At 41.5% G+C, this 24,605-nt stretch overlaps 1 protein-coding gene across 1 annotated transcript in view; it reads right to left on the bottom strand.

Moving 5' to 3' along the window:
• Positions 1-24,605, bottom strand: part of CDK15 (cyclin dependent kinase 15) — a 91,153-nt gene that overhangs the window by 26,112 nt on the left and 40,436 nt on the right. The window contains exons 9-10 of the mRNA XM_052635654.1: positions 24,130-24,223; positions 13,573-13,636 (exon numbers count right to left, since the gene is read on the bottom strand). Coding sequence (XP_052491614.1) covers positions 13,573-13,636; positions 24,130-24,223 — 158 coding nt within the window. The remainder of the gene's footprint in view (positions 1-13,572; positions 13,637-24,129; positions 24,224-24,605) is intronic.

Here is a 24,605-nt window from a genome sequence, read left to right as displayed (position 1 = left end):
CCAGGCTCTCGATTCCCATTTGAGAATCATTGGGATACCAAAAGTCAGTGTTCTCATGCAGGGCGCTACTTGGCACTTGAATGTGCATTGGAGGCTTACCACTATTCTAGAGAGAGAGAGTGAAAGTCGCTCATTTGTGTCTGACTCTTTGCGACCCTATGGACTGTCAGGGATCCTCTGACAGGTTCCTCTGTCCATGGAATTCTCCAGGCCAGAATACTGGAGTGAGTAGCCGTTTCCTTCTCCAGGGGATCTTCTCAGCACAGGGATGAGACCCAGGTCTCTAGCATTGGGGGTGGATTCTTTACTGTCTGAGCCACCAGGGAAGCCCCACCCACTATTCTAACCGTGCATCAAAACTTTTTGTGGATTCTCTAAGAAAATATTCCATCCTCAGAAGCCTGTTCCTAAGGTAATGGTCTATATAGCAGAAGGGGAAGCTAGGCTTTGCTCCCGGTGCATGGATGGAGAGGGTGGAGGTGACAGAAGATATCAGGAGTCTCCCCTCTCCTGGAGGCAGTGCTCTGTTTAATGTCTGTCCACCTTCAAAGTCGATGTTTGAGCTATAGCTTGATCATGCCATTCGGTGTTTATGGTGTTTAATGATTCATCATTTGGCAACATGTATCATTTCCCCTGTACTCTCTACAAACATTTACGGGCCCCCACATGCAGCTGTTGTGTTCAGTGCTGGAAATGCACAGACGTGGTACTTGGTGCTCTCCCCTAATTTATGAGTTTCATGGGATCATAGTCTTTGCCAGCCCCTCTGGCTCCTCTTTCTCAGCTTTCAAAGAACCCATCCCCTCTACCAGATCCTTCAGTATTGGTTCCCATGAATTCCATCGTAGTCTTTCTCTGCACACCCTCCCTTGGGCAACTGAATTCACACCTGGAGTTTTAAATACCACTTTAAGCCGATGACTTCCAATTTTGTATTTCTATATTAGACCCCTATAATCACAGGCTTCTATTTCTTTCTTTCTTTCCCTTTTTTTTTTTGCTATGCTGAGTGGCTTGTGGGAAACTTAGTTCCCCTATCAGGGACAGAACCCGGGCCCTAAGCAGTCAGAACATGGAGTCCTAAACACTGGGTCACCAGGGAGGTCCCCACAGGCTTGTCTTTCTATTATAATTGCGTTTTAGATATCCCTACTTGGTGGTCTCACAGATAGCTTAAACTCAAAATGTTCAAACCTTATACTCTTTATATTCCCCCCAATCTGTTCCTTCCCCACTTTATTTCCTGTGCCAGTAAATGGTACTATCCTTCTCTCACCCACTGGATTTCAGTTTCTCTTTCACAGTCAGCTACAATCTCCCCTTGACTGTACCTTCCTCTTGCTTTTTAGATTTGCCCCAACGTTCCTCATTCATTGCCACTGCTTTGGTTGAGACTTCCTACTTATCTTCTAGAATCTGGAGCATTGCCATACTGACTACCACCAATTTAATTCTACATATAGCCTTCCAAGCAATTTTTTCTAAACTTTAAATCCTGCCATATCTCTTCCCTACTAACAACCATCCAATGCCTTCTCTTTGCTTATTAGTCAAATCTAATACTTAGGATGTTTACCATTAATTTTCCAATCTGGCTGCTGTCTACCCTTCCAGGTTAATCTCCAGCAATTGTTGTTTTAGTCACTAAGTTGTGTCTGATTCTTATGGCCCCATGAACTGTAGCCCCGCCAGGCTCCTCTGTCCGTGGGATTTCCCAGGTAAGAATACTGGAGTGGGTTGCCATTTCCTTCTCCAGGGGATCTTCCCGACCCAGGGATCAAACCTGTCTCCGGAATTAGCAAGTGGATTATTTACCAATGAGCCACCTGGGAAGCCCCAATCTCTAGCAATAGTCACCACAAGCCAACATTCTAGCTTCCCTGAGCAATTCACCTACTTTTATATTAAGTAAACCTACTCCTCTGTTGAGTTCCTTTGTCTGGAATGTCCCTCCCCTCTTGCTCACGTAGAGAAAGCCCTCTTCATGATTCTTGAAACCCAGTACATGTCTCTTTCTCCCAAACAGTCCCTAGATTTCCCCAGACAACCAAGGCATTTTTTCCTAGTTCCTAGAGGTCCTCAGGGGACCCTGCTATAATAATACTTGCCACACTGTATTATTTATTTGTTTCTCCCTCTAGACTCTATGCCTTGAAGGCAGGTATCAATGTCTTATTTATTTCTGTATCCCAGTCCCAGCATCTAGCATTCAATAAATATTTGTTGAACAAATGAAAAATCGATGCTTGGGTAAAAAAATAAAAAATGAGATAAATTTACTAAACCTTATTTTTAAAATGTAAAAGTAATTCAAGACAGCCCACTTGTGATTCCCACTGTATATCTTACAGAGATCCATGATGCCAGGCAGTGGCTATGGGGCTGGGGAAGGAGCCTGTTTTGAACCAGATCCAAGATACTTATGACCTTAAGGCTTTTTTCTTGAACTGGGTAGAAACACAGCAGGATGTTACTTGGAAAAAAATTCTTTTTAACCTGCTTTCTTTCATTTGCAATTTTTCATAGTCTTAATTACTTTGAGATCATCCAGTTCCCCCAATAAAAACTAATTATTGAAATAAAATAAATTAAAGATGAGAAAACTAAAAATAAATGTAGAGACTATTAATGAAGATCAAAGTGGGCCATGTATATAAATGAATTTCACTGCCTTATTTGAGGGACAGGTTAATAAAGATGTTAATTGTAACTCCCAGGAGCTTTTGCCATACTCCAGAAGTGTGACAGCGATGAGCCTGATGGTAGTTCAGACTCCGTGAACATCGTGGATTCGTTAGCTGAAGTGAGGGGTGGAGGGGTTGCCTGCTGGGGTCCCAGGGCAGGGGTTCCACTCACATTACACTTCAGAAACATGTTTCCAAGCTCACAGATTCTAAAAGCAAATCTGGGTTAAAGGACATAATCATTTGAAAATGAACATGGAAAAATGTTATTGGCTAATGTCAGCCTAGGGCATTGCTTTATTACCAAATTATATTTGTCCTTGGAAATTATATTTGCTTATGGAATCACCTATGAGCACCAACTTGGAGTACAACAGATTGGATATTCTGGGTCACCCTGGCTAGGTAACCCTGGGCAAGACACATACCTCCCCAAGCCTCAGCTCTCTCATCTATAAAGTAGAAATGATAGCACTATCCCTATCTGATAGGGCTGTAGTGAAGCCAAGTAGAATTATGTATGTAAAGTGCCTTGTTGCTCAGTTATGTCCAACTCTTTGTGATCTTATGGACTGCAGCACACCAGGCTTCCCTGTCCTTCACAATTTCCCAGAGCTTGCTCAAACTCATGTCCATCAAGTCAGTGATGCCATCCAACCATCTCATCCTCTGTTGTCTCCTTCTCCTCCTGCCTTCGATCTTTCCCAGCATCAGGGTCTTTTCCAAGGAGTTAACTCTTCACATCATGTGGCCAAAGTATTGGAGCTTCAGCTTCAAGATCAGTCCTTCCAATGAACATTCAGGGTTGATTTCCTTTAGGATGGACTGGTTGGATCTCCTTGTAGTCCAAGGGACTCTCAAGAGTCTTCTCCAATACCACAGTTCACAAGCATCAATTCTTCAATGCTCAGCCTTCTTCACAGTCCAACTCTCACATCCATACATGACCACTGAAAAAACCATAGCTTTGACTAGACAGACCTTTGTTGGCAAAGTGATGTCTCTGCTTTTTAATATGCTGTCTAGGTTGGTCATAACTTTTCTTCTAAGGAGCGAGTGCCTTTTAATTTCATGGCTGCAGTCACCATCTGCAGTGATTTTGGAGCCCAAGAAAATAAAATCTGTCACTGTTTCCATTGTTTCCCCATCTATATGCCATGAAGTGATGGAACTAGATGCTGCGACTTTTGTTTTTTGAATGTTGAGTTTTAAGCCAGCTTTTTCACTCTCCACTTTCACTTTCATCAAGAGGCTGTTTAGTTCCTCTTCACTTTCTGCCATAAGGGTGATGTCATCTGCATATCTGAGGTTATTGATATTTCTCCTGGCAATCTTGATTCCAGCTTGTGCTTCATCCAGCCTGGCATTTCACATGATGTACTCAGTATAAAGTTAAATAAGCAGGGTGACAATATACAGCCTTGATGCACTCCTTTCCTAGTTTGGAACCAGTCCGTTGTTCCACGTCCTGTTCTGATTGTTGCTTCTTGACCTGCATGCAGGTTTCTCAGGAGGAATGAAAAGGCTAAGCCAAAGTAGAAACAATGCCGAGCAGTGAATGTGTCTTGTGGTGAAAGTAAAGTCCGATGCGGTAAAAGAACAATACTGCATAGGAACCTGAAATGTTAGGTCCATGTATCAAGGCAAATTGGAAGTGGTCAAACAGGAGATGGCCAAGAGTGAACATTGACATTTTAGGAATCAGTGAACTAAAATGGATGGGAATGGGTCAATTTAATTCAGATGACCATTCTATCTACTACTATGGACAAGAATCCCGTAGAAAGAAATGGAGTAGCCCTCATGGTCAACAAAAGAGTCCAAAGTGCAGTACTTGGGTATAATCTCAAAAATGACAGAATGATCTTGGGTCTTTTCCAAGGCAAACCATTCAATATTACAGTAAAGCGCCTAACTCACACTAAGTTATACTGTCTGCTGGGATCCATTCTGGTCAGAGAAGGACAGAGTTCCAGAGAGTAACAAGAAGAGATAAGAAAGCCTTCTTCAGTGATCAGTGCAAAGAAATAGAGGAAAAGAACAGAATGGGAAAGACTAGAGATCTCTTCAAGAAAATTAGAGATACCAAGGGAACATTTCATGCAAAGATGGGCTCGATAAAGGACAGAAATGGTCTGGACCTAACAGAAGCAGAAGATAGTAAGAAGAGGTGGCAAGAATACACAGAAGAACTGTACAAAAAAGATCTTCACAACCCAAATAATCATGATGGTGTGATCACTCATCTAGAGCCAGACATCCTGGAAAGTGAAGTCAAGTGGGCCTTGGAAAGCATCGCTACAAACAAAGCTAGTGGAGATGATGGAATTCCAGTTGAGCTATTTCAAATCCTGAAAGATGATGCTGTGAAAGTGCTGCACTCAATATGCCAGCAAATTTGGAAAACTCAGCAGTGGCCGCAGGACTGGAAAAGGTCAATTTTCATTCCAATTCCAAAGAAAGGCAATGCCAAAGAATGCTCAAACTACCACACAATTGCACTCATCTCACACGATAGTAAAGTAATGCTCAAAATTCTCCAAGCCAGGCTTCAGCAATATGTGAACCATGAACTTCCAGATGTTCAAGCTGGTTTTAGAAAAGGCAGAGGAACCAGAGATTAAATTGCCAACATCTGCTGGATCATGGAAAAAGCAAGAGAGTTCCAGAAAAACATCTATTTCTGCTTTATTGACTATGCCAAAGCCTTTGACTGTGTGGATCACAAGAAACTGTGGAAAATTCTGAAAGAGATGGGAATACCAGACCACCTGACCTGCCTCTTGAGAAATCTGTATGCAGGTCAGGAAGCAACAGTTAGAACTGGACATGGAACGACAGACTGGTTCCAAATAGGAAAAGGAGTACGTCAAGGCTGTATATTGCCACCCTGCTTATTTAACTTCTATGCAGAGTACATCATGAGAAACGCTGGACTGGAAGAAACACAAGCTGGAATCAAGATTGCCGGGAGAAATATCAATAACCTCAGATATGCAGATGACACCACCCTTATGGCAGAAAGTGAAGAGGAACTAAAAAGCCTCTTGATGAAAGTGGAAGAGAAGAGTGAAAAAGTTGGCTTAAAGCTCAACATTCAGAAAACGAAGATCATGGCATCCAGTCCCATCACTTCATGGGAAATAGATGGGGAAACAGTGGAAACAGTGTCAGACTTTATTTTTTTGGGCTCCAAAATCACTGTAGATGGTGACTGCAGCCCTGAAATTAAAAGACGCTTACTCCTTGGAAGAAAATTTATGACCAACCTACATAGCATATTCAAAAGCAGAGACATTACTTTGCCAACAAAGGTCCGTCTAGTCAAGGCTATGGTTTTTCCTGTGGTCATGTATGGATGTGACAGTTGGACTGTGAAGAAGGCTGAGCGCCGAAGAATTGATGCTTTTGAACTGTGGTGTTGGAGAAGACTCTTGAGAGTCCCTTGGACTGCAGAGAGATCCAACCAGTCCATTCTGAAGGAGATCAACCCTGGGATTTCTTTGGAAGAAATGATGCTAAAGCTGAAACTCCAGTACTTTGGCCACCTCATGCGAAGAGTTGACTCATTGGAAAAGACTCTGATGCTGGGAGGGATTGGGGGCAGGAGGAGAAGGGGATGACAGAGGATGAGATGGCTGGATGGCATCAGTGACTCGATGGATGTGAGTCTGAGTGAACTCCGGGAGTTGGTGATGGACAGGGAGGCCTGGCGTGCTGCGATTCATGGGGTCGCAAAGAGTTGGACACGACTGAGTGACTGAACTGAACTGAAAGAGAAGCTTTCTCTCAGGTCCACACAGAGGCATTTCCTAGGTTGGGAAATGGGTCAGTCCACTGCCAAACCATGTTCTCCTTCTTCTAACCATGTTAGCAGATAAACAACAGCTATTTTACCCAGCAAAAGGTGAATAGTAACTTACATGTACTTTCTTGATAAAGCAGGCAGAACAAGGATTATTAGTTCAGAGGATACAGTTGGAACTGGAACCCAGGGTTCCTCACCTCTGCTTATTGATTTCATTCAGCAGATATCTATTTACTCTTATGTGACAGTTACAGGGGCAAGTGTAAGATACTAGAAACACTGGAAGTGCTCAGGTTTGCATTGCAGAAACCTTTAGTGATCTTTCCACTGTATCGAGATTTAGGTGAAAGCAACGATAACAACACGATTGGCGTCTGTGATGTAGCGGTCCTTACTGGAGGACCACCGTGAAGATAAAAAAGGTCTCCAGGGGAAGAGCCCCGTGGCCACAGCATCTCACAGTGGTTCAGGATGAGGAGAAAGGAGCCTTCACCAGAAGGGACAGCTTTAACAGGTGCTCAGACTGACTCAGGTAGGTGTTGGAAAATTGCAGGTCAGCTCTTACAGTGTGTGAATTCAGGCAGTGTTTAAGCCCAAGCAAGCAAAAATCAAGTCAGTTCTGGCCTAGGAGGTGTGCCTGATATCTAGAAGGAAGTCAAGAACTCTAAGGGAGCTAAACAGAAAGAAGGGGCTTCTTAGGTGGCACTAGTGGTAAAGAACCCACCTCCCAGTGCAGGAGACATAAGAGATGTGGGTTCGATCCCTGGGTTGGGACGATCCCCTAGAGGAAGAAATGGCAACCCACTCCAGTATTCTTGCCTGGAGAATTCCATGGATAAAAGAGCCTGGCTGGCTACGGTCCATGGGGTCGCAGGGTTGGACACAACTGAGCAACTGAACAGACATACAAACAGAAAGAAACCGGCATAGCATCATCTCTCACACACCTGTCACTGAGCAGCTGAATGAACTTCCACATTGTGTAAAAAAAAAAAAAAGAAGGATGGGAACTACCTTTTGGTGGGCACTGCCTAAAAGTTAGACATTGTGGATGTTAACTAAACTTATGGTGGTAATCATTTTGCAATGTATACACATATCAAATCATTATGTTGGCTGCATAATGAGACAGGGACATAACATAGTTAGTAGAAGGAGAACAAGGTTTGGCTTTGGATGGACCCATTTCCCAGCCTAGGAAATGCTTCTGGGTGGACCTGGGAGAAAGCTTCTCTTTCCTCAGGTGTAAAACTGTGCTATTCTGACCAGCATGGACCCCAGCAGACAGTATGCTGTGCTATGCGGTACTTGGTCTCTCTGTCTCTTTGCGACCTCATGGACTGTAGCCCACCAGGCTCCTCTGTTCATGGGGATTCTCCAGGCAAGAATACTGGAGCGGGTTGCCATGCTCTCCTCCGGGGAATCTTCCAAACCCAGGGGGAACATATTTTAAATCATAGCATCTTTCTCACTTTTACAGATTAGAGAACTGGAAAAGAATAACTTCCTCAAGCACCCCCAGAGGATGCCAAATGGAGCGTGGACCTGCCACTCCTGGAATTGATGCCGATAATTAAAATCTCTCTTATCAGTATCCTTCCCCTTAGTTCAGCCCACTGAGCAACTCCCTTGTCTAACGGTTCACTGAATCGAGTGGATGCGATGCACACAGCTTAGGCTGTGTTCACAGCAAACACACAAAGACATACTCAGACCCCTTTGAGCTCAAAGCATGGCAGCTCTTGGTCACCGCAACACGGACAAAGATCATTTGAAACTTTTAATCATCCTCTGTCCTGTAGCGGTGTCACATGAAGTGAAGTGCTCACGCTGGATTTCAGGTCAAAAGAAAACATTCCCAGGGTGGGGCTAGATGGCTGTGTTTTAATGCTGTCTGATGCCAGTATTCCGCCCATGTTATTTCTTGCTTCCCCCTGGTGGTCAAAAACTGGAAAAGCAGTCGTACTGAAAATAACTAGGTGTCAGCAGGATCCATTTGCCTATCGTTTATAGGACATCTGAATCTGGGTCCCTGCAGGGCTTTTAGAACCGCTTTCCTGCCTTTTGATTTCTACTAAGTTCTTCCAGTGGAAAGTCTTTCCATCTGCGGCGTTCTTTCCTGGGGCTGAAAGAACCAGGATAATCCCGGATGCTTCCCTACAGCTGAGCTCATGTCACAAATCAAGCATGATTTTCAGCAGATATTTCTTTAAAAGTTTGAAGGCCTCTGTGGATTCTATTCCCTTCTCAACAGGAACAGGCATCAAAGAGACAGGAATAAAATGCTTTGCACGCACATCAGGAACTAATTGCCAATTTGGCAAATGCATTGACTAATGTCATGCACTGTTATTTCTAAATCCTCTCCTGTCCTTGACCCCCAGTATCTAGATGTAAACTTGGAACCATTAGTGGAGAAGGATAAAGTCTTCTGGTGCCTCAAATGGAATTGAGAGGGATTTAAACTAGGCGCTTTTGAGCATGGTGAAATGAACCCAGCAGTACATTAATGCTAGGATTTGAGCTCACACAGCGTGAGCGCTTTCAAAAACCATGTTTAAGGAAGCAAACAGAGCCACGACAGACCCTTTCAGGGGAGCAAAAGGAGTTGGATGAAACAATCAATGACACATTAAAAAACCACAACTGGGCTGCAATCATGTGGGCAGGAAAAAAAAAGTTTTTCTTTATCACAGGATCTTTGCATCTAATGAGATGGTGACTGGACAAGGTCCAGAGGAGTAAGGTCTCTGTTTACTTTACCTAAGAAATGTCTAAATATTTAGTTGATTCTCTTAAAAGCCTTATGGGAGCCTCCAGCAAACTGGTCTTTAAGGTATGATCTTATTGGCTCTATATTGCCATTGGCAGAGCTTTTTAAAGGGAATTTGGGAAAGTCAGAAGATACTACCACTGAAAGTACAAATGTTAACTTTTCTTTTCCTCTCAAAATTAACTCTTTCTATTGTCCTCCAAATATTTAGTTTAGGACCAATACCTTGCCAGTCAATACTTTGTCTTAATTATTCCTGAAATGTTCATCTGTTCCTCGCTGTTCTTATTTAGTTGCTAAGTCACGTCTGACACTTTTGCGACTCCATGGACTATAGCCCGCCAGGCTCCTCTGTCCTTGGGATTCTTCAGACAAGAATATAGGAGTGGGTTGCCATTTCCTTCTCCAGGGATCTTCCTGACCCAGGCATCTCTACCCCTTTCGTACATTTTATTCTTATCGGGTCCAGGTGGGCCCAAAGTGCTTGAGGCTAAAAAGGGGAGGGGTATTTTCTTGGGAGTGGGAGGGGAAGCTAAGAGGCCTGAGAAAGCTCTGTAAGAATGTCTATAGAGGTCCACCCTTTAAATTCACACTACTGTTGTACTGGCAGACCAGTCAAGACCAATATCCAGTTTGCGCTAAGCTTCTGGGATCCTCTGTGTCAAAAACCCTGTGCTTCCCAGACATGGCATCAACTGGGGCTTTAACCTTTTTTAGACTTTGTCCAGCATGCCTTCTTTATCACTGCTTCCTGTGGACTCTTACTAAGGGTCACCGAACTTCTCCCCTCCCCCCCTGCAGGAGGCCAGCACAGACCCCTGTTCCCGCCAGTTTGATTAATGTGTCTTGGCTGATTGTGTGCAAGATGGCAGGCCTTTAGCAAGTGTGACCAGTTTATTGTTCAGCCAATCACAGGCGCCTCAGTTAGCATGTGAAAAGGGGGTGTGTTGCTGGGGAGGGCGAGTGTTCTGGCGGCTGAGTCAAAGGAAGAGCGTTTTGGGGGGTCACGGAGCAACACCCACTTCTTTGAGGGGATGTTACTATGCTCTACTAAACCTGTAAACCTCTTACTCAAAGCACTTTTTTTTCTCCTCCCTCTTTTTTCAAGGAGATCTTTTTTTCCCATGGTGCAAGCAAGGCAAGACACTGGCTACTCTGCAGATGGAGTTCACGTTCCAGGGTTTTTAATATTTCACTTTTATATTTCTGTTAGAGAATGATCCTGCTGAGAGTCTGGGAATCCGTGCTCGTCAGAACCCCCTCACTGACACTTGGATATATTGCTCTGAAAGCTATCCCAGGAGAAAAGATTAAACAAAAAAAGCCTACTTTTCAAAGCCTACTTCTCAATCTGCCCACATCAAAATAAGACAACTGGCCCTTTGAAGTGGAAGACACGGAGTTCTCAGCCAGCTTGCTTAAAATGGGGGGTGGGGTGGGGAAGAGAAGGAAGGAAAGAAAGAAGGAAAGAAAGACTAGGGTATAAAATTATATACCTCTCTTTCCTCGGCTAGATTTAATCTGGCAAGGGAGTCTGAATTGATGGTGAGAAAACGGACAACCTGCTCATCATCACCCCAAGAAAAGAGGTAACTGGTCAGAGAAACCTGTCCAGCTGGGTCAGCACCAGGCGTCTTTTAAAAAACCTGTATAAATAGAAACTGTGTTGTTCATACATAGTCCAGACAAGGTCTGGAAAGGGCAGAGTGGACACAGATGGACACTGGATGGTTCTTTAGGTTCTGAGCTCTCCAGCTCCCTCAGAGTGATTGTACTGCTGAATTCAAAGTTTGGGGGCCCAGGGAATGAAAAGGAAAGGAATGGAAATCTCATCAAGAATGGTGTTAACGGTTCTCTGTGATGTTTATCTGGCTCCCATACCCTCTTCTGGTCCCTTAATCACCAGAGCTCAAGTGCCTGCAAATAGCAGCAGTGGCTTGGGGATGGAGGTGGGTGGGGGATGGCTTGAAGGGACTTCTTAATTCACATAAGGGGATGTTCCTGGAACACATATGTGGGTGGTTGTTTTAAAACATACTCCTTATGATTGAGCTATCAGTAGTACTGACCCCACGCTCAGGATATGCTGGACTTCTAAGATTTACAAGCTCAAGTTTACAACATCTTGGCTGTGACTAAGGTTACAATTTGCTTCCCTCCATAAGCCCAGCAGGACCCATGGTCTATACACTGTCCAAGCCCATGGAAATGGGGTTTGCAAATGAACACCCTCTCATAAGCTGAACTGGTGAAAGACTGTGGGTGAGTGACTACAAACCCAACCTCTTAGAGATCCAAGAATGTGCCAAATTCATCTATGCAGGCCCAGCATATAACACAATGCCTGGCAGATAGTAGGTGCTCAAAAATTTTTGACTTATTTAAATTAAATTGAATCCTTACTAGAAAAACAATGCAAAGTATGAACCCTATTGATGTTGGGCCTGGAAAATTCTCTTCACAAATAAAACATTGCATATTACTTTGGAATGACAGCAAAATGAAAAATGCAACATATTTTTCACTGGTTTATTGGAACCCAGTTATCTTATTTAGTACAGAATCTGGCAGGAAAGCATTTCGGACAAGTTCCTTTCATTATTGTTCTCACCGAGGATCACTGTTTGTTGCTGGAATCAACTTGAAACCCAAATAGTTCAAGTGTGAGGGAATAGCATATGCTCACCGTGGCAGCTTTGTGTTGAGATCATTCCAGTTATTTTCTACAACCCATCTGTGACCCTAGACTTCTGCCTGCACCTACTTTAGGAAGCTAAGGGGTCCCATTTTCACCTGGAGAGCAGAGTAGGTAGGGGGGGTACAGGCAGGGTGGAAAAAGATGAGACCCAGTTCTCCTAGAAACTGAAGCACCTGGAGAAAGGCTCTACTGTCAACTGGACCATCATCTCTATGAGAAGCCTGGTCTTTTTTCTCTGTCTCAGACCAAATGGAAAAGGCATTATTCCAAGCCCTAAGGTGAGAGAGTGACATTTTTCTCAAGTGCTAATTAGAAATGGCAAACTATTTGTAAATGATCCAAACCCCATCTAGCAATGCATATAGATCATTCACAAAGCAACTGAAATGATTTTAGAGTTGGTCTTTAGCTGCTGTAGGTGATCCATAATCTTAGTTCAAGATGACTAAACCCTATATACAGCTGTTTGAGTAAAAGTATGAGATGCTGGAGGAAAAAAGAAAATTCCTAGCCTTCTATGTCTTTTGTTTTCCACTTTAATTGCCTTTTAAATTTTCCTACAATTTCTTACTCTCATAAAAACCCTTCCAGGATAAGCTCATACCAAAGTTAGTAATACAGCAATTTGGGGAAATTTCATTTTTAGTTATGGGACAATGGAAAGATATAAAGACTGGAAAATCAAACTTGGGCCACATTCTCCCTAATCGTGTACACATCTGAAAGTGAAAGTGAAAGTCATTCAGTCAGGTCTGACTTTTTGCGACCCCATGGACTATATAGTTCATGGAATTCTCCAGGCCAGAATGGAGTGGGTAGTCTTTACCTTCTCCAAGGGATCTTCCCAACCCAGGGATCGAACCTATGTCTCCCGCACTATACATATCTACCTCCCCTTTAATCCTGCCTGCGAGAGTCCAGCTCTGGTATGGCCATGATGTGGTCCTTCATCCTATCGCTCATTGCTTGCCTTCTCTCTTTTGTTTCAATGTCCTTGAAGTGACAACTCGGTGATCTGACCTCTCTGGAATGTCCTTGGGACTATTTCTCGAAAACATCCCCCTTGGAATAATTGCAACACTTCCAAATCCACCCCCAGGAGCCAGTCTTGGAGGACCAAATATGGGACAGAAAATGACAAAGTGTTAGGTCTAGAGACAATGGATGAACTCTTGTATAATCTAGAGACATCTTACCTGGCCTGTCCTAGGCCCAGGGAACCTCTATTTCCCCTCTAGCTTTCTTTTTATACTTTATGAAGTACAATAATCTAGCAAATAGACTCAATGATAGTCATTGGGCTAAAAAATGAGACCTTCTTTTGAGTTTTCCATTTAAACTATTGGGTGTTTGGAAATGGATGTGGAGTCCACAGTAATAGTCATTCCCAATTGTTATTCCACTTGTTACTTGTGTTTTACAGAGCTGGAAAACTGATCTAACCTCAGCTACTATTTCAATGTTTTCCTCATAAAAAGATTAGTCAGGGAATGTAAGAGTCTAAAAATCTGTCTACACTGTTAACAATTAAAGGAAAATAGCTTGTGTGGCCAGTGCTCTCACACTGATAACTCACAGAGCTTTTGGAAGCTCAAATCAATATTACCTGGGTTGTAGTTAGGTAGCTTGGAAACTCCAGGCCAGGTATCCTCTGTAGGGACTCCCAGCACCTATATAAAGACAAAGCAAGATGCGGGGAGAGATGAAGTGGATGGAGCAAGTATGGAGACATGGAGGACACATCGGGGAGGAACAGGGAAAAGCTGGATGTATGTCACACTGTGCCAGCTGATGTGTACAAGAAAGAAATTTTAGTCTTTCCAACATTTGTAGTTTCACAGGCAAAATTGCAGTATATTTCCATGGTCCTGTGTGCCAACTTGACTGGACTAAAGGATGCCCAAGACAGTCAATAAAACATTATTTCTGAGTGTGACTGAGAGGGTGTTTCTGGAAGAGATTAGTATTTGAATCAGTAGACGGAATAAAGAGAACTGCCCTCACCAATTTGGGTGGCATCATCTAATCGCTAGAGGGCCTGAACAGACCAAAAGAGTGGAGGAAGCATACATTTTTTGTCTCTCTTTTTGAGCTGGGACATCCATCTTCTCTTGCCTTTGGAGCCCCTAGTTCTCTGGTCTTCAGATTCTGGGACTTACACTAGTGGCCCCCTTAAACTGACTTACACCACCAGCTTTCCTGGTTTTCCAGCTTGCAGAGGACATATCTCAGCCGCCATGAAATCACATGAGCCAATTCCCACGATAAATCACTATATATATATATGTATATAAAATATCATGGGAATTGGCTTATGTGTACACACACACACACACACACACACACACACACCCCTTTCCATATCTCCCATTGGGTCTACTTCTGTGGAGAACCCTGACTAATACAGATCATATAACCTTACATAAAGTAAGGTAAGGTTATATGTCATATTCTCATATTCTCAAGGTTAAAGTCATATTCTCATCCCTAAATATCTACAGGCATATCTCAGAGATATTTTGGGTTTAATTCCAGACCATGGCAATAAAGCTAATACTGTAATAATGTGAGTCACACAAATTTTTTGGTTTCCAAATATCTATAAAAGTTATGTTTACACTATATTATGGTCTATTAAGTGTGTAACAGAGCAATGTGCATACCTTAATTTAAAAACCAATGTACATACCTTAATTTAAAAAATGCTTCCTTGCTAAAAAATTGCTACCCATCATCTGACAAGGAAGGGTTGCTGCAAACCTTCAATTTGTTTTAAAAAAGCAATGTCTGCAAAGTGCAATAAAGTAAAGCACAGTATAATGAAGTATGTCTACTGTATGAATGCATGATCACCATAGATTGGGATGCTATTTTTAGAGTTGGAAATATAGAAAGACATGAGTGGCAAAGTGTCCCTTTGCCTTACATTAGACAACTCTCTGTATATATATATATATATATATATATATATATATATATCTCAACAGGAGATACTTGACAGTTTAAATTATGCCTCAGCATGGGCATTCAGCTGTTCACCAATGTGCTCAAATTAAAAAGGATTCAGATTACTGACCTTTAGGCAGTGGAATGTTGGCTAAAAATGATCCTAAACCTAACCTAGTCTTTTCTACTGAATTCATCTTATCTGCTTTTTTTCTCTGTGGCCCAGCAGTTTGGAATATAGTATTTGGTTTTTAACTGGTGGATCATAATAGTAACAACATTGCTTGAAAAAGAGCTCATTTATGCTTTGAATTACTAAACTGAAGCTTTACTTTTTAATTACTAAGAAAAGAAAAATCTTTTAGAATTTAAAGTCAAAATACTTCAGATTTTAAATGATTCTGTTACTCTGAGTTCCCTTGTAGACAAAACCTTACCATTCTTTTAAGATAATCATAAGTGCTCAATGTCATTTGGGAGCTGGAATAATACTGTTTTTGTGAAACACTAATGAAACATTAGTAGCTTTCATTAGTAGCTATACAATATAGCTCTTCTGGGAAGCATGCCTCAATACAAGCATCTCTCATAGAAGAAGCCTAGTGAAGCCATTTGTAAAATGCTGGAGACAGATGCTGGTCCAGTTGTTATGGCAGGAAATCAACTGTCCAACAATGACTGACTTCCTACTCCAGGTGATCTTGCCAACCTAGGGAATGAACCTGTGTCTCTTGTGTGTCTTGCACCGGCAGGTAGATTCTTTATCATTGCACCACCTGGGAAGCCTCGACTGATAAAAATTGATGAGGAATTGGAAGCCTCTTAATACATACCAGTTAGCTGAGTAGGACTCTGGCTGAGAAGTATACTTTGTGGTGCTTGTTAAGCTTGTCCTCAAACAAAAGCTATCAAAGTGCCGTTTTCCCTCATATAATAATGAAAAAAAAATCAAGCCACCCAGTAGAAGCTTCTTTCTTTGATCCATTCCCTAAACAAATTGAAAAGTTACTGAGAGGATTATGAGCTTTTCCTAGCAGCCACACCAAGCCAGAGGGAACACTGAGAATCCTGGAATCCATTTTGAAAAACCAACTGGACTAATTCTTCTTTTGTGGGAGAGGGCCAAAGGATGGGGAGTTAATTCTTCTTCGCTAAACTGCCATCTTATGTATTTGCAAAGATGTGTGTGTAAACAAGTGGCCAGAATGATTCACAAATACCCCTACATCTTCTGTTGCCTGGCAAGAAAATGACAAGAGCAAAGATAATGAAGAGAAAGCAATCAAGGAAATAAATAATGACTGCATCCATATTTTCTCTAAGGCAAAAGTTACCAGAATTGTTGGGTACTTTGTATTATTGTGTAATTAAAGCCAACAATGGATACCAACAATTTTAGAATATTGTGCTAAAAGCTTTAAGCTTTGAGATTTTAAAAGTTTAAACAATAATTCAATATCCTTTATTTGGAAATTTGATGCTCAGTTTTTATTTGAAAATTATTGAGTTCATTTTCACTTGAGAAAATTACTAAATCTCCACTTCACTGACTGGGAAACTGAAAACCAAAAATAGTTGATTTACTCTCTCCCTGAAGGCTCTTAAAAGGCAGTTAGTGAGTGCTATGTTTGAAACCACAGTGGGCTGAAGAGGCTGTTTTCTGCCTTTGTTGAAATGGAAACTGCAGGAATTTTGATTAATGGCTTTAAAGTCTGCATAGTTTATTTTATTTGGATTTTAGAGCTACATCCGATATTATTTGCTAAAAATATTTATTGAAAGAATTAGATTTCTAAAAAATTGATCAAAAATTGATGGTAGCCATTCAGGTGTAAATGTACACACATACATACACAGCTAGGGGTATTTCAGAAATATGATAAAATAAAGATTCAGGACTTCTCCAGAATGAGCTCTCAGAATAAATGTAAAGAAAAGTTGTGATTAGAGGTTGGGAGATATCCACTAGTCCCTCCATCACATATCACAGAGCCTGAAGCAGCTTTCCTTTTTGTCTATGTACACCATTTTTAGTAAAACACAATTCAGGAGCCATTTGGAGTGTTTGAATTTCCAAGCTACTTGGGATGAAATAGTATAATAGACAACACACTGATGAATATGTTTCTTCCTTTTTCTCAGAGCATGAAACTATAGATGTGGTAACAAAACTGGGGTCTCTACTTGCTTGGACAGAAGAAGGAGGGAAATGAGACATAATGAATCTGACCTCCTGGTGCCCAGTAAGGAGAGAGCTAAGCGATATGGAACTATCTCCTGATCAGTACAATCTGGAGCTCAACAATGAGCTGCTGCTGCTGAAAGTGAAGTCGCTCAGTCGTGTCCGACTCTTTGCGATCCCATGGACTGCAGCCTACCAGGTGCCCCCGTTCATGGGATTTTCCAGGCAAGAGTACTGGAGTGCAACAATGAGCTAGGCAAGCCTATAAGCTTGAGAAATAACTTCAGAAGTGGAGGAGGGGGAGACTTAATAAACAGAGAAGAACGTTATGATTAAAAATGATAGGAGCTATAATATTCTCATAACACTTTGTTCAAAGAGGTCACAAGTTCAGGAGTCAGAAAACCAAATACACCAGAAGACACTAAAGACCTGACAAATTAGTTTGTGAGACTTGCTTTACCTCCTAACCTCAAGTTAGAGCTGAGTTTGGAACTCGCAACTGTAACATCATGCCAGTGTTATTTCTAATGTGTTTACTTGTTTTAAAGTTGTAATGAGTTGTCATAAATGTCACAGTAAAGTCCTTCTGATTTATTGCAGCGTGATCAGCATTATGTTAGACATGAACATGGCGGCCTGGGTAAGACCTGTTGGACCCCTTTGTTAAGACGTGCTTGCTTTGGTTGCATCGCTCATGTCTGGGTATTTTATGTCCAGATACAAGTCCAAACTTCTCACTTACTGAGTTATTAATACCTAAAACATCCTTCAGATGGCCAGGGACAGTCACCAAGACCAGTCCTGGAAACCTGATCCAATAACTAGAAAACCATCAGATTCTGGGAAGTGTCGTAACTCATTCTTTCTGATCTATGATTTCTAAGGGCTGCACTAAATGCAAAGAACTATAAAATGATTGCTTTAAGAACACAGTCATTTAAAAATAGGAAGTAATGTTTTAAAAAACCAACTTACATACAACTTTTCGAATATCCTAATGGTATACCTTATCTCACTATTATAATTGTTATTAACTATCTAGTTATACATACATCTTTTGCATCTATACATAGTTCATGTTTGTTTGGCATGTATTTACTTATATACCACCCATCACCCCCCCTAGATGAACAACAGTTCAAAGCACAGATTATGCGTTTTTCCTATTCTTTCCATTTTTCCAATGTCTTGTAACATCTTATAAGATAATGAGTACCCAATGATATTGCTTCCTGATTAAATGAATGGGAAAAACTTTTCAAGTGTGTAGAAGATCACTTTTACAGGGTCAGATCTAAGCAGGGTTAATTCTGCTTCCTCTAATGTGGACAAGAAACTAACAGAGAGAATAGAACAATTAGGTTAAATATTAGGAAATGCCTGTCAACAGTTTGGTTGGTCTTTGAAACATCGCTAGGAAAGTAATTTCTCTGAGAGAGAAAGAGAGCAAACATTTGTTGAGCACTTAGGGTACATGGTGCTTGTTACTCACATGATCTTTTAAAATTCTCACAGCAAGGTTATAAAATCATTATCACCAGCCCCATGTAACAGAAGAGGAAACTGAAGCTCAGAGGGACTCTATAACTTGCACACTTTCATTTAGCTGAAAAATGGCTAGAATTCAAATGTTCAACTTAAAAGCTGTTATTTACATCAGGCTACCTCCAGTATGAAAAGGCAAAATGATAGGATACTGAAAGAGGAACTCCCCAGGTCGGTAGGTGCCCAACACGCTACTGAAGATCAGTGGAGAAATAACTCCAGAAATAATGAAGGGATGGAGCCAAAGCAAAAACAATACCCACTTGTGGATGTGACTGGTGATAGAAGCAAGGTCCGATGCTGTAAAGAGCAATATTGCATTGGAACCTGGAATGTTAGGTCCATGAATCAAGGCAAATTGGAAGTAGTCAAACAGGAGATGGCAAGAGTGAACGTCAACATTCTAGGAATCAGCGAACTAAAATGGACTGGAATGGGTGAATTTAACTCAGATGACCATTATATCTACTACTGTGGGCAGGAATCACTTAGAAGAAATGGAGTAGCCATTATGGTCAACAAAAGAGTCCAAAATGCAGTACTTGGATGCAATGTCAAAAATGACAGAATGATCTCTGTTCGTTTCCAAGGCAAACCATTCAATATCACAGTAATCTAAGTCTATGCTCCAACCAGTAATGCTGAAGAAGCTGAAGTTGAATGGTTCTATGAAGACCTGCAAGATCTTTTAGAACTAACACCCAAAAAAGATGTCCTTTTCATTATAGGGGACTGGAACGCAAAAGTAGGAAGTCAAGAACAGGCAAGAACGGTCAAGAACAGGTAACAGGCAAATTTGGCCTTGGAATAAGGAATGAAGCAGGGCAAAGGCTAACAGAGTTTTGCCAAGAGAATGCACTGGTCATAGCAAACACCCTCTTCCAACAACACAAGAGAAGACTCTACACATGGACATCACCAGATGGACAAGACTGAAATCAGATTGATTATATTCTTTGTAGCCAAAGATGGAGAAGCTCTATACAGTCAGCAAAAACAAGACCAGGAGCTGACTTTGGCTCAGATCATGAACTACTTATTGCCAAATTAAGACTTAAGTTGAAGAAAGTAGGGAAAACCACTAGACCATTCAGGTATGACCTAAATCAAATTCCTTATGATTATACAGTGGAAGTGAGAAATAGATTTAAGGGATTAGATCTGATAGAGTGCCTGATGAACTATGGACGGAGGTTCATGACACTGTACAGGAGACAGGGATCAAGACCATCCCCATGGAAAAGAAATGCAAAAAAGCAAAATGGCTGTCTGAGGAGGCCTTACAAATAGCTGTGAAAAGAAGAGAAGCAAAAAACAAAGGAGAAAAGGAAAGATATAAGCATCTGAAGGCAGAGTTCCAAAGAATAGCAAGAAGAGATAAGAAAGCTTTCCTCAGTGATCAATGAAAAGAAATAGAGGAAAAGAACAGAATGGGAAAGACTAGAGATCTCTTCAAGAAAATTAGAGATACCAAGGGAACATTTCATGCAAAGATGGGCTCGATAAAGGACAGAATTGGTATGGACCTAACAGAAACAGAAGATATTAAGAAGAGGTGGCAAGAATACACAGAAGAACTGTACAAAAAAGATCTTCACAACCCAGATAATCACGATGGTGTGATCACTCACCTAGAGCCAGACATCCTGGAATGTGAAGTCAAGTGGGCCTTAGAAAGCATCACTATGAACAAAGTTAGTGGAGGTGATGGAATTCCAGTTGAGCTACTTCAAATCCTGAAAGATGATGCTGTGAAAGTGCTGCACTCAATATGCCAGCAAATTCAGAAAACTCAGCAGTGGCCACAGGACTGGAAAAGGTCAGTTTTAATTTCAATCCCAAAAAAGGCAATGCCAAAGAATGCTCAAACTGCCGCACAATTGCACTTATCTCACATGCTAGTAAAGTAATGCTCAAAATTCTCCAAGCCAGGCTTCAGCAATATGTGAACCATGAACTTCCAGATGTTCAAGCTGGTTTTAGAAAAGGCAGAGGAACCAGACATCAAACTGCCAACATCCGCTGAATCTGGAAAAAGCAAGAGAGTTCCAGAAAAACGTCTATTTCTGCTTTATTGACTATGCCAAAGCCTTTGACTGTGTGGATCACAAGAAACTGTGGAAAATTCTGAAAGAGATGGGAATATCAGACCACCTGACCTGCCTCTTGAGAAACCTGTATGCAGGTCAGGAAGCAACAGTTAGAACTGGACATGGAACGACAGACTGGTTCCAAATAGGAAAAGGAGTACATCAAGGCTGTATATCGTCACCCTGCTTATTTAACTTCTATGCAGAGTACATCATGAGAAACGCTGGGCTGGAAGAAGCACAAGCTGGAATCAAGATTGCCAGGAGAAATATCAATAACCTCAGATATGCAGATGACACCACCCTTATGGCAGAAAGTGAAGAGGAGCTAAAAAGCCTCTTGATGAAAGTGAAAGAGGAGAGTGAAAAAGTTGGCTTAAAGCTCAACATTCGGAAAACTAAGATCATGGCATCTGGCCCCATCCATTCATGGGAAATAGATGGGGAAACAGTGGAAACAGTTTCAGACTTTACTTTTTTGGGCTCCAAAATCACTGCAGATGGTGATTACAGCCATGAAATTAAAAGATGCTTACTCCTTGGAAGGAAAGTTATGACCAACCTAGATAGCATATTGAAAAGCAGAGATATTTCTTTGCCAACAAAGGTCCGTCTAGTCAAGGCTATGGATTTTCCAGTGGTCATGTATGGATGTGAGAGTTGGACTGTGAAGAAAGCTGAGTGCTGAAGAATTGATGCTTTTGAACTGTGGTGTTGGGGAAGACTCTCGAGAGTCCCTTGGACTGCAAAGAGATCCAACCAGTCCATTCTGAAGGAGATCAGTCGTGGGTGTTCTTTGGAAGGACTGATGCTAAAGCTGAAACTCCAGTACTTTGGCCACCTTATACAAAGAGTTGAGTCATTGGAAAAGACTCTGATGCTGGGAGGGATTAGGGGCAGGAGGAGAAGGAGACAACAGAGGATGAGATGGCTGGATGGCATCACCGACTTGATGGACGTGAGTGTGAGTGAACTCTGGGAGTTGGTAATGGATAGGGAGGCCTGGCGTGCTGTGATTCATGGGGTCACAAAGAGTTGGACACAACTGAGTGACTGAACTGAACTGAACTGAACCTCCAGCTTAGACGATGTTATGGAACCCAGTGATACTTTTTGAAGGTAGCTTTTATCAGTAGCACTTATCAGTCTTGCAGGGAAATTTTGAGGAAGAAAAATCTTTGCCTTGAAATTTTTTTTAGTGTATGAATGTTTCCCAATTTGTCCTGTGTTCCTCCATTATATCCTCCATGTTTCCAAAAGAAAACTTAATGGCAGTGAATAATCTCTATAAAATATCTGAATTTCACAAAGGCCATTTTATGTTAGCATTCACAACACACTGTGTTTTCTGGGTCATGAATCTGTAGCACTAGACTGGTTTGCACAGAATATCTTCATAAATATGAGTCATTGACCCTCCAGACACTAGCAACTAACTCTTCCTTTTTCTTAAAAGTTTCCTGAGGATTATCCTCACCTTCATGTTGTAAAATTCAACTGTAAAAAAATGATATAAGCATTTTTTACATGGGCTTTTACAAATATCTATTTATTTATTTATTTTTATTTGGCTGTGCCAGGTCTCAGCTGCAGCACAATGGATCTTTTGTTGTGGCATGTGAGATCTAATTCCCTGAACAGGGATCAAACCTGGGCCCCCTGCATTGGAATCACAGGGTCTTAGCCACTGGACCACCAGGGAAGTCCCCACCTTTTTTAATTTTTAAAATGAAGGACTCCACACTGGAAACATAATTCAAAAATGAAATTTTATATTGTTCCTCAAGGCAAAATGTTTGGTGACATTAAGTCAAAATCATGAAGGGTTCGAGAAAAGATTAGTTTCCTCACCTGCACACAAAAATCCCACTTTGCATTATTTCCCAAGATACCTGATTGGGAGGCTGTTAGCAAGAATGCTCTAGAAGCTTGCTTGAAGCAAGCAAACTTGAAAGGAAGCAGAAGCCAGGATACAAGGAATACCCTACCACCCCAGTTTAAAGAACTTGATACATGCTACAATATGGATGGATCTTGAAAACATTATGCTAAGTGACATAAGCCAGACACAAAGGACAAATACTGTATGATTCCACTTATATGAATACCTAGAATGGGCAATTTCATATAGACAGAATGTAGATGAGAGGTTACCAGTGACTAGGGGCAGGAAAAATGGGGGGCTGGTTGAATGGATACAGAGCTGCTGTTGGGGATGATGAAAAGTTTTGGAAATGGATGGTGGTGATGGTTGCACAGCAAGGTGAATGTATTTAATGTTATAAACTGTACTTTTAAAAATGGTTAGAATGGTGAATTTTATGCTATATATATTTAACCACAATTTAAAAATCATCAGAAAAAGAGAGCCACATGTAAATGACTATCGCTGTTGTTGTTTAGTCACTAAGTCATGTCCAACTCTTTTGTGACCCCATGGATGGTAGCCTGCCGGTATCTTCTATCCTTGGGATTTCCCAGACAAGAATACTGGAGTGGGTTGCCATTTTCTTCTCCAGGGGATCTTCCTGACCCAGGGATCAAACTGTCATCTCCTGCATTGGCAAGCGAATTCTTTAACACTGAACCACCAGGGAAACCCAAAAATATAAGCTACAAGGGACATAAAAATGAAGTACATAATGTGCAACTGCGTGCATGTGCGTGCTAAGTTGCTTCGGTTGTGTCTGACTCTTTGCAACCCTACCTATGGACTATAGCCCACCAGGCTCCTCTGTCCATGGGATTCTCCAGGCAAGAATACACACTGGAGTGGGATGCCATGCCAGCCTTCAGGGGATCTTCCCAACCCAGGGATCGAATCCGAGTCTCCTGCGTGGCAGGCAGATTCTTTACCACTGAGCCACCAGGAAAGCCCCAATGGTGCAAATGAGGGAGGGATAAAAAATGAATAAAGAGGTGGAAACACACATACATAAGCATCCTGTCACCTTAGAAATCTAGTTTTGGAGCATAAGTATTATATTTCTCTCACACTAACATGGGAAGCTAACATTTTGTTTTATCAGGGCTCTGTGAAAATGTAGTGTTTTATCTTCAGTTGACAAAGATCCATGGGCAAATATGTGGTTTAGGCCTGGGGGTTGCAGGGAAGGGATGTGTTTAATTAGTAAAGGCAGAAATTGCCCTGGGATGTTGAGATAATAGTCATCAGGAGCAGGAGGATTCAAAGGCATCCATGGGACAAAAGGGGGGGTTCCTGACCACTCATTCCCTAGGTGCTTAAGCCCCTGGCAAACACCACAGTTTCTGCAACCTCAAACTATGGTTTACTCTCTCAAAGCAGATGGACTGTTTCATTTGTTTCTAACGCAAATTTGGATCAAAGTTTTATATGCATATATTTTTTCTTCCTAAAGAGGAATTCTTCTCTTACCTCCCAGATCTTCTCCAGCTGTTCAAGGATGTTGGAAACCCCAGGAAACAAGGGTTGACCCTGGAACATTTCAATAAAGATGCAGCCTGCACCCCTAAAAAAGGAAATAAGAGTCAACCCAATACTTTCAAGGAAACCATACATGCAAAACCGAACTACTAGCATTTCATCTCTTAAGAAATATTTGGAGGATAATTAAATATGGGCCATGCACTAGAGAAGTCTTGGCAAAAAAAGTCCCCATGTTAAACAAAGATAAGAACAGCTGGCAGGTTTTTGTTAAAATGGAATGCATTGGGCATTTAGGATCACAGTATAGATAGCAAACATTTTAGTTCATTCAAGCTCATTAACTATCTATTTTATGTGAGACGGAGAATCTCCAAACTGAATATCCTCTTTTACTGAATCTAGGGTGCTATCATTGTAAGAAGCATCATTATTATATGTACTTTTAAGAAACCCAAAAAAAAAAA

Source organism: Budorcas taxicolor, chromosome 2, assembly GCF_023091745.1.
Source record: "Budorcas taxicolor isolate Tak-1 chromosome 2, Takin1.1, whole genome shotgun sequence".
NCBI lineage: Eukaryota > Metazoa > Chordata > Mammalia > Artiodactyla > Bovidae > Budorcas > Budorcas taxicolor.
Note: the sequence above shows the minus strand (reverse complement) of the source record. Positions and strands in the feature narration are given on the sequence as shown.